This window comes from Vicia villosa, linkage group LG3 (genome assembly GCF_029867415.1).
Source record: "Vicia villosa cultivar HV-30 ecotype Madison, WI linkage group LG3, Vvil1.0, whole genome shotgun sequence".
NCBI classification, from domain to species: domain Eukaryota; kingdom Viridiplantae; phylum Streptophyta; class Magnoliopsida; order Fabales; family Fabaceae; genus Vicia; species Vicia villosa.
Window position 1 is genome coordinate 162,513,666 of NC_081182.1, and position 11,278 is coordinate 162,524,943.

An 11,278-nucleotide genomic window follows, 5' to 3' on the forward strand; every position below is an offset into this window, starting at 1 on the left:
AGATTCCATTGGGTTCCAATCTTGCTATGCCTCGCAGATCTTCGATATTCCTTCTGCTTTGCTTTCCGAAATGGATGAACGGATTGATCCTTTGCCCTTGTGAGCCCTCCAATTATGGTGACTAATTATGCTTGAAGATCTAATGCACGACGCAGTCATTCGCTTTTTGTCCCTCTTTTGCCTGGACCGCCCTTTCGGGTTTTCAATCCACCAGGACCCCTTTTTTGCCTAAGTCGCCCTTTCGGGTTTTCAACTTAGCGGGTGTACTTTATTTCTTTTTCATTCTTTTCCCTGATCTTTTCCTTTTCTTTTATTTTTATTTTTTGATCAGGTTTATGCGAAGTATTTTTTAACTGCGTCGGCATTCACGGGAAGTGGGAAGTCTTCGCCATCCATAGTTGAGAGGATCATGGCGCCACCTGAGAAGACTTTCTTTACGACATAAGGCCCTTCGTAATTCGGAGTCCACTTTCCCCTAGGATCGTTGTGAATAGGCAGGATCTTCTTGAGCACAAGGTCACCAACCTGAAAGTGTCGAGCTCGAATCTTCTTGTCGAAGGCTCTCTTCATCTTCTTTTGATAGGCTTGCCCGTGGCATATGGCTGCTAGTCTCTTTTCATCAATAAGGTTCAATTGATCAAATCTGGTCTGGACCCAATCAGCTTCACTGAGCTTCACATCTGTTAATACCCTTAATGAAGGAATCTCAACCTCAACCGGAAGAATCGCTTCCATGCCATATACTAACGAGAAGGGAGTTGCCCCTGTGGAAGTACGCACCGAGGTACGATAACCATGTAAAGCAAAGGGCAACATCTCATGCCAATCCTTATAAGTGACCACCATCTTTTGCACAATCTTCTTGATGTTTTTATTGGCCGCCTCAACTGCGCCATTCATCTTTGGCCGATACGGGGAGGAGTTATGATGCGTAATCTTGAAATTCTCACATAATTCCTTCATCATCTTGTTATTGAGGTTGGATCCATTATCAGTGATAATTCTTTCAGGAACCCCATAACGACAAATTATATGGTGCTTGATGAAGCGAGTCACTACTTGCTTGGAGACATTTGCATAAGACGCAGCTTCAACCCACTTGGTGAAGTAGTCAATAGCAACGAGGATGAAACGATGTCCATTAGAGGCGGTGGGCTTAATTTCCCCAATCATATCGATGCCCCACATAGCAAATGGCCAAGGAGATGTCAACACATTCAGAGGAACCGGAGGTACATGAACCCTATCTGCATACACTTGACATTTGTAACATACCACCACATGGTTGAAACAATCATGTTCCAAGGTCGACCAATAATAACCTGCTCTCAATATTTTTCTAGCCATGGTGTGCCCACTTGCATGTGTACCAAAGGATCCTTCGTGTACCTCTTGCATGATCTTTGCTGCTTCGTGTCTATCCACGCATCTGAGCAACACAGAATCAAAGTTCCTTTTGTACAACACACCTCCAGCAATGAAGAACTTGGCAGATAGTCTCTTCAGAGTTTTCCTATCTGTGAGGGAAGCACCCTCAGGATACTCTTGGGTTTCCAGAAATTTCTTAATGTCATAAAACCATGGTTTCTCATCAGGCACATTATCAATGACGCCGCAGAATGCAGGTTCATCCAACCTTTTGATCACAATTGACGGCGCTTCATTGTCCCATCTGACTTTGAACATGGATGCTAAAGTGGCCAAAGCATCAGCCAAGTGATTTTCCTCTCGAGGGATGTGATCGAAGGTGATCTCATCAAAGTATTGAGCCAATTTCACCACATGTTCTCTATAGGGAATCAAGTTGGGGTGGCGTGTTTCCCAATCTCCGTTGATCTGACTGATCACCAAAGCAGAATCTCCATAAACTGCGAGATTTTTTATCCTTAAATCAATGGCGGCCTCAATACCATATATGCAAGCCTCATATTCAGCCACATTATTAGTACAATCAAAACAAATCCGGGCCGTGAATGGAATATGAAAACCTGTCGGAGAGGTAAGCACAGCCCCAATACCATTACCCAATGCATTAGAAGCACCATCGAACACGAGCGTCCATCGCGCCCCTGGTTCAGGTCCTTCCTCCTGATCTTGACTCTTGGAGGTCTCTGCCACGCACATTATGTCCTCATCAGGAAACTCAAAGTACATAGACTGGTAATCGTCCACAGGTTGATGTGCAAGATAGTCGGCAATTACACTACTTTTAATGGCCTTCTGGGTAGTGTATTGTATGTCGTACTCTGTCAAGATCATTTGCCAACGGGCAATCCTTCCGGTCAATGCTGGTTTCTCAAATATATATTTGATTGGGTCCATCTTTGAAATCAATAAAGTGGTGTGAGTCAACATATACTGTCTCAGTCGGCGAGCAGCCCATGCCAAAGCACAACAAGTTTTCTCGAGTAGTGAGTATCTTGATTCACAATCGGTAAACTTTTTGCTAAGGTAATAAATTGCGTGCTCTTTTCGACCGGACTCGTCATGCTGACCCAGCACACACCCCATTGAATTCTCGAGGACTGTCAGATACATAATCAAAGGTCTATCTTCCACTGGAGGCATGAGGATTGGAGGCTCTTGCAAATACTCTTTAACCTTATCAAACGCCTTTTGACAATTGTCATCCCACTTTATTGCCTGATTCTTTCTCAATAGCTTGAAGATAGGTTCACACGTGGCGGTAAGGTGTGAGATGAACCTTGCAATATAATTTAACCTTCCCAAGAATCCACGAACCTGTTTCTCAGTTCTCGGCTCAGGCATCTCTTGTATAGCTTTTACCTTGGCGGGATCGACCTCGATACCCCTTTCACTTACGATGAAACCAAGCAACTTTCCTGATCTCACTCCGAAAGTGCATTTATTGGGATTCAACCTTAACCTGAACTTTCTTAACCTTTCAAACAATTTCTTCAGATGAACCAGGTGCTCTTCTTCAGTATGGGACTTTGCAATCATGTCGTCCACATAGACCTCAATTTCTTTATGAATCATGTCGTGAAACAAAGTCACCATGGCTCTTTGATAGGTTGCTCCAGCATTCTTTAATCCAAATGGCATGACCTTGTAACAAAAGGTGCCCCAAGGCGTAATGAATGTTGTCTTTTCCATGTCCTCGGGCGCCATCTTTATTTGATTGTACCCAGAAAAACCGTCCATGAAGGAGAAAACCGAGAACTGAGCAGTATTATCTACCAATACATCAATGTGAGGAAGCGGGAAATCATCCTTCGGGCTCGCCCTATTCAGATCTCGATAGTCGACACACATTCGTACCTTCCCATCTTTCTTAGGTACAGGTACAATGTTGGCGACCCATGGTGGATAAACTGTTACAGCAAGAAAACCTGCATCAAACTGCTTCTGAACCTCTTCTTGGATTTTCTTGGACATATCAGGACGTGTTCTCCTGAGTTTCTGTTTGACGGGCGGAGAATTTTCTTTAAGGGGTAGCCTGTGCACCACAATATCAGTATCTAATCCAGGCATATCTTCGTAAGACCACGCGAAGATATCAGAATACTCCTTCAACATTCCAATCAACTTTTCTTTCACATTCTCATTCAAAGAAGCCCCTATTTTAACCTCCCTTCTCGTCTCTTCGGTGCCAAGATTCACCGTCTCAATAGGCTCTTGATGTGGCTCGATCACTTTCTCTTCTTGTTTCAACAGTCTGGCCAACTCATCAGGCAATTCACAATCTTCTTCATCCCCTTCTTCAGCGGTGTAGATAGGATTGTCAAAGTCATAACGAGGCATAGCAAGATCGTTGTCAATAGAATCCGGAGGAGAAGTGGATCTGCATGGATTATGATTTATGCTTTATTTTAGAATGGGGGGATGATGATGAATAAGAAACGTTGCCATTTTTTTTTGATTAATTATGAATATAAAAGTAAAAGCGAAAGACAGGGAACAAAATATTTGAATGCAAAAACGTCCTTTTATTAATGATTTTAACATTGAAAAACAACAAATGAGGCCCTACATATGTTCACTGTGTCTTGGGCAGAACACAGGAATTATTGCATGATAAACAAAAACAAACATTATTACTTTTGATCAAGAGCAATTGAGATGATGTCTTCGGATGACCAGTTGAGAAGCTTCTGTCCCGGGACACACGGCTTGATCCATTCTTCAATGTCATAATCACTATCCATATCATCATCAGCAGCGCAAATATGATCCTTGACGATGCCAGCACTAGAGAACTTGATCGGAACGAAGGTTCCGGGCTTCTTGGAGGCCTCATTAGATGAACTCTGACCCAACTGATATCCAATCCCACACTTATCCTGCTTGATTGGTAGATCCAAGACTCGGCCCCATCCTTCAGGATGACCAGATTCAACCACAGCTTTGGCTTCCTTTAGTGAAGACATAGGAGCCTCCAACTTTCTCTTTTCAACATAAGGGATCTTGATAGTCTGGACAACCTCAAACGCCTGACAAGGTGTTTCGTGGACCTCCCCTTCCACATCAATATATTTGAAAGACGCAAGATGGGTTACCACATGCTCTTCCTCCCCACATATCGTGACTATCTTCCCCTGAGTGGCAAATTTGAGTTTCTGATGCAATGTGGAAGTCACGGCCCCAGCAGCATGGATCCATGGACGTCCCAGGAGACAACTGTAAGACGGGTGGATATCCATCACAAAGAAGGTAATGGTGAAAAGCTGAGGGCCTATCATTATTGGCAAGTCAACCTCCCCAAATACGGATCTCTTTGACCCATCAAAGGCTCGCACTGTCAATTCACTCGGCCTTATCTCGACACCAGAGTAATCCAGCCTCATCAAAGACGACTTCGGTAATACATTCAAAGAAGATCCATTATCCACGAGAACACGAGATAACATAGTCCCTTTACATTCCACTGATATATGCAAAGCTCTATTATGGTTTCTACCTTCGGAGGGCAAGTCTGCATCAGTGAATCCCAATCCATTACCAGCATTGATGTTTGACACCACCCCTTCAAGTTGATTCACTGAGATCTCTGGAGGGACGAAAGCAGTACTTAAAAGTCTCAACAAAGCGTTTCGATGTGTCTCCGAACACAAGAGCAACTGCAAGATCGAAATCTTTGATTGAGTTTGGCTCAATTGGTCAACCACTTTATACTCACTTTTCTTGATGATCTTTAGGAACTCTTCCATCTCTTTGGCCACAGTATCTTCAGAGTTAGAGCTTTGCCCCTGATCCAAAGTATCTTCTGTCACTCCTTTCCCTTTTGCTTGAGCTTGAGCTTCTGTATTGTCCTCGCGAGTACTCTGGGGAGGGTTGAAAATACGACCACTTCTTGTCATTCTTCCAATGCCAACAACATTATCAACATCTTCTTTCTCACCCGGTGCTTTAATCTCATACTTGGCCCCTTGGTAGAAAACTTCTCCGCCATAATTCCATGGGATTGCTTTCTCACTAGTATACGGAACGGGACCGGGTGATGTAATAACCAAAGGAGATGCTCTAGCAGGAATTGGGATCTTGGCAGGAGTATACGGGATAGATGCCACATTAACTGCGTTTTCAACCATTTCAGGACGTCGCACACGCTCAAACTGTAGATACCCACTATCTATCACCTGTTGAATACCATTCTTCACTTTATCACAAACTGAGGAAGTGGCCATGCAATCATTACACAATTCTCCACAACCAACATATAGACCCATTCTCAGTAATTCTACTTTCAGTAAAGGCAACAGAGAGCCTAGCTCAGTCACGTCCTTAACCAAACGAGTGTCTTCAACACAATCGAGGGCGTTTGCAGCATGAGACCCATGAGGGGGCATGGGATTTTGAACAACATTAGGCCCTGGAGTAGGAGTGAACTCAATGGCCTTGGAGTCGAGAAGATTTTGAACCTGATACTTCAATGCTTTGCAGTTTTCAATGTTATGCCCAGGTGCTCCAGAGTGGAATTCACACCTTGCATTAGCATCCCAATTAGGAGGCAACTTAGCAGGAGTGGCTAGAGTTCTCAATTGTACCAACTTCAAGTCGAGGAGGTACGGCAATACTTGTGCATATGTCATCGGGATCGGGTCAAAAGTTCTCTCAGGTGCCTTTGGTTGATACTGGCGCGGAGTATACCCTCGTTGCTGATGTTGCTGAAATGGAACATTCGGTATAGTCACGGCGGCCACTTGTTGATGAGCCTGGCTTTTGCCTTTACCATAATAAGCAGCGCTCGTTTCACCTTCTCTTTTCTTAGCAAACCCATTATATGGTTTCTTTCCACCAGCCCCAGAGGAGGAACTAGCAGCACTCGGATTCTGTATTCTACCAGCCTTAATTCCACTTTCAATTCGCTCACCAATCATAACCAACTCGGCAAAACTTGAGGATGCAGAGCAGGCAGAGTAGTATTGACCCTCCAGAGTGTTGGTGAACAGATCCATCATTTCCCTCTCCAACATAGGTGGTTGAACTCTGGCTGCCAACTCGCGCCATTTCTGCGCATATTCTTTGAAGGACTCATTAGCTTTCTGGGCTAGATTCTGTAACTGAGTGCGATTCGGGGCCATGTCAACATTATACTGATACTGCTTCACGAAGGCCTCAACTAGGTCCCTCCAACTTCGGATGTGAGTTCTCTCCAGCCTCATATACCATTCCAAGGATGCCCCAGTCAGGCTATCTTGGAAAAAATGCATCAACAGGCCTTCGTCCTCAGAGTATACATGCATCTTACGATAGTAGGCTCGGACATGTGTCTTAGGACAAGTATTCCCTTTGTATTTCTCAAAATCAGGTACTTTGAACTTCGGTGGCACACGGACGCCAGGAACCAAACCCAAATCACTGATATCCATACCAAGTCCTTGGCCTTCCATTGCCCTCATCCTCTCTTCCAGACCTCTAAACATCCTTCCAGCATCTTGCGGAAATCCCCATTCACTTTCAGGAAACAAGTCCTCATGTCGGTCCTCTTCCAACACGGGGATAGCAGCAGCCCTTCTGATTTGTTGTGTGGTTTGTCCTTCAGGAGTAGGCTGGGGAGGCCCACGAGGATTACCTTGATTAGCAGCAGGAGGAATTACACCAGGTCCTCCGATCACAGGCTCACCATTGACACGAATATCAGCAGGATTTCTTTGTGGGGGATCCGCGACAACCTGAGCAACTGTGTCCATCCTGATTCTGAGTTCTTCTTGGCGGTCAGCCATGTTTTGCATGACTTCCATGAACTGAGCCATCTGGGCAGTAACCTGAGTTCTCATCTGGATAAGATCATCCCTTAACTGATCCATTTGCAGTGAATGATTAGCCCTTGTGTAGTAGCGATGTGTAGGTGGAGGTGCAATTGCTGAAAGAGAAAACCTATTCAGTCAAATAAGAATACCATCTGATGTACCTGTTTGTGCATGATGTGCATGAGGTGCATGTGTGCATATGATGTGAGGTGCCTTTTTCAGAGTATCCAAAATCGAATTGATAGTCAAGAACAAATAACAACGTGATGAGAGAGATATTAAGTGAAAACAGAAAGCAATTCATTTCATTCATAACAGCTCCCTAAGGCGAGTAGGTTCATACACAAATAACAATGTTTCAATATAGAGAACATTAGAGACCCCATCCAACAACTCTGGTGGTGGTCTACAAACAAATTCAAATATCAATTCATCTCAATGTAGAACAAAGGTCCTCCTTGTCTGAAATGGGCGTCACTCCACTTCTTTGTTTCGTCAAACAGCTTCTTAGTCGCCTCCCGATCTCTTCCTTTGACAAGGCTTTGGATCACTTCATCCTTTCGGAATAACTGCGTGTCTAGATTCTTGCAGCAATCCCTAAGTTCGTCACACCCTTTGCATTCTGGGATATAGGTCTTCTCAAGTGCATTTGCTTCACTCATCATTTGATCTCTGAGCTTGACATTCTCTTCAGCTAGTCGGGCGGTGCGGAGGTGACTTCCTTTCAGTTGGGTCTCGACTGCTATTCTCTGAGTGGTCTCTTCTTCCAGTTTCTTCTTCATGGTCCTCAACTCATATTTGGTTTCTTTCTCCAGTCGGAGCTTGTGGGCTTTCAGGTCTTCTTGGTACTCTCGTCTGAGCTTCTCTTTTTCTTCCTTTATAGTCTTTTCTATAACCTTTTGAGGGTCTTCAGTAGGAGCAGCAACAGCTATTCCGTCCTTTTCAGTTCTAACCCTCTTCTTGGCTTGAGAAGACTCTCCTTTGAGAGTTTTGAGTTCACGGGCCAGTTCATTCTTTGTCTGTTTAAGGAAATAGCGCTTCAAATCCATATCTCTATCTTTCTCTTTCAGTCTCAAATTGGCGACGCGGACCTGGTCAAAACGTTCCCTTGATACCATAGTTTCTGATATCTTCGGAGGTTGTGCGTACAAGAGAGGAACTTCCTGGAATGGCAACAAAAGTGTCTTGACTCTCTCCTTAACCCAAACGGTGTAGGGCTCCATAGCAATGGCATTCTTGGCTCCCAGAGTGGACCTCTCACCTACATGAATGTTATTCCAGGCCTTCCTGATTTCCTCAAGCGCTACAGGGTCAGCTCCCTTTTCAAAGTACACAGATTGGTAAATCTCCCTATCCGAAGGCCCATTCTTCATGGTATAGCCCAACTGACGAAGAGCTAGAACTGGGTTGTAGTTAATACATCCTCTTGTCCCAATGAGCGGGACGTTACCAAAGTTTCCACACCTAATAATGACTTCAGATATGCCTGTTCGGAATTGATACCATACGATGTCGTTTGCAGTAAGTCCCATGATTCTCTGAGACCATTTCTGAGTAGAGGTAACAAACGGACCACTAGCAGGCAAGTGAGATTTGAACCATTTATATAACAGCGGCAAGCAACCTCGAATAGCCCCCCTTTTACCATGCCGAGAGTGAATGGAATAATATGTGTCAGCCAATAGGGTGGGTATTGGATTCTTGTCCATAAAAAGACATATAGCAGCCAAATCAACGAACTTGTGAATGTTGGGAAACATCACAATTCCATAGATCAGAGCGGCCAAAATAGCATTGAAAGCCTCCCATATTCCTTTGTCAGCAAATTCTTGAGCTTTTTCAACCAGGAAACTCATGTAGAAGCCATGAGTATCACCATTCTTCTTCCAGTTATCATGAACATCTCCCAAGCTCAAATAAAGAGCGTTGGCAATGTAATCCAACCTAGGTTTCTCCGGGACACAAACAAAAGGCACTCTGTGTTGAATCTTGATGTTGAGGAGGCAAGAGTACTCTTCGAGAGTAGGAGCTAGCTGATAATCTGAAAATGTGAAACAACGGATATCTGGATCGTAGAACTGAAGAAGAGTGGATAAGGCCCATTCGTCGACACGCGAGTACAGAAGAGATAATATGTTGCCATAATTGTTGCTGAACACTGTTTCATTATGACCAGTGACCAATTCACCCAATTGTCCCAGTTGAACCATACCCTCGCGATGGAAAGTATAAGTGTGTGTGCGCCTTGTAGCTCCTTGATTGACAGTCACGTTGTTATCCATTCTTGACAGAGATTGATATTTTCTGGATACCCTGAAAAATGACATGCACATGAGAATTAACTTTTTTCTTTTCTTTCTTTTTTCTCTTTTTTTTTTTTTTTTTTTGAAATTTAAACATGCTATGATGAAAATGATGCAGATTGGGTCCCCACGACATAGAGGGACCAAGGCAATAATTCTGAGCAAGAAGATATCATAGGATCAAAGGTCCGGCATAGATCAGAGAACCAGAAGGACCATAATCATCAATTGAACCAAATAGTCACCAACGGTACCTGTCATGTATATCCCTCCCCACTCACGGGTGTAGTCTAGGTCAGGGTAGGTCAAAATGGCAACCAGCGTTATCAGTCCTCCTGAGGCACCAATGTTGTTGCATCTACATGCCAACAATGATACCCCATTTGGACCTCGACTGGGCGTGGGTCTCATGATCGCACTAGACAAGACCTGACATCTCATCGGCGTCATGACTATCCACTCTATCCTAGGTATCCTATGTGTCACTCTGGCCTGGGTATTGGGCCTTTTACCTCATAGAACATCCCACCCAACCTGTAAAACAGAACAGAAGACCCCAAGGAACACAGAATATAATCCATATGCATGATGTGCAAACAGAAATAAACATGATGTGCAAGCAGAAGAATAAACATGCAAACATATATACAAGGTATAGACATAAAAACAAATAAACACCCAGTAAATAAACAAACAAACGCAGGCTAGGATCGACTCGCTAAGAATGGACCAGCACTGGTCTATCACGTCCCCAGCAGAGTCGCCAGATGTCGCTACCGCGAAAAATGGAATCAGAGTCGCCACCAATATATTTATCCCATAAGGGAAAGGAATATCAGGAAACCTAACTCAGAACAAGAACAGGGTCTTTCGACCAGAGAACGGGGTACGGGAGTCGGTTACGCAAGGGGAAGGTGCCAGCACCCCTCACGCCCATCGTACTCGATGGTATCCACCTATGTTTGTTTCTATCTAAAGGGTGTATATCTATGTCTAAAACCTAAATGCGAATGCATGCAAAAGAAATACGGGGAAAAGAAGGAATTATTTACAAGTGTGCTCGCTTAGGCCCCGCGACCCAATGCCTACGTATCCCTTAAAAGGAATCAGAGCGACCGTAGTTCGGCTCCATATTTTCTATGTTTTGGTGTTTTTTAGTTGAACAGCGGTTAAGGTCACAATCCACGATGCTCGACCTTTGGAGACTTATACGCCTAATTTTGGAAAGGACTTAACTTGTTCTTAGGCGCCTAACAAGGCAAAAGAAAATGAACTTTGGTTTGTGTCTTTTATTGTAATTCCACAATGACAAAACCCACTACAAGGCTTCGCATTGCTTCTTTACTTTGTTTTAAGTCTGAGCCTTTTATTAAGCATTTTATGTGTTTTTGGTTGGTGTTTTTTAAGGGAATTTATTTGTGATATAGATCATACCAAGAAAAAGTTTTTTTTTTTTTTTGAATATTTAGAGAATGCACATCGAGGTCTACACCACAATCGTTTCTCTAAATATTGGTTAAGAAATACATTTTTTGAATATTTAGAGAATGCACATCGAGGCCTACGCCACAATCGTTTCTCTAAATAGCGGTTAAGAAATACACCGAGGCCTACACCTCAATCATTTCTCTTCCACTAAGTAGGAAAGAACATACAATCGAGGCCTACGCCCCAATCATTTCTTTCCTACCACAAAAAAGGAAGAAAGTAACGGTATGATCTTTATCAGTATTTAATAAGTGTTTTAATGTTGAAAAAGAA

At 43.6% G+C, this 11,278-nt stretch overlaps 2 protein-coding genes across 2 annotated transcripts; both read right to left on the reverse strand.

Moving 5' to 3' along the window:
• Positions 1–333: 333 nt before the first annotated feature.
• LOC131659284 (uncharacterized) lies at positions 334–7,271 on the reverse strand. Its single transcript, XM_058928496.1, has 2 exons — positions 4,063–7,271; positions 334–3,805 (listed from the first exon to the last, which is right to left on the reverse strand). The coding sequence occupies exons 1-2, from the start codon at positions 7,269–7,271 to the stop codon at positions 334–336; spliced, it is 6,681 nt and encodes a 2,226-aa protein (XP_058784479.1).
• A 252-nt stretch (positions 7,272–7,523) lies between these two features.
• LOC131659285 (uncharacterized) lies at positions 7,524–8,974 on the reverse strand. The gene is made up of 2 exons (XM_058928497.1): positions 8,064–8,974; positions 7,524–7,620 (listed from the first exon to the last, which is right to left on the reverse strand). Exons 1-2 carry the CDS (start codon positions 8,972–8,974, stop codon positions 7,524–7,526), a joined length of 1,008 nt encoding a protein of 335 aa, XP_058784480.1.
• Positions 8,975–11,278: the final 2,304 nt, after the last annotated feature.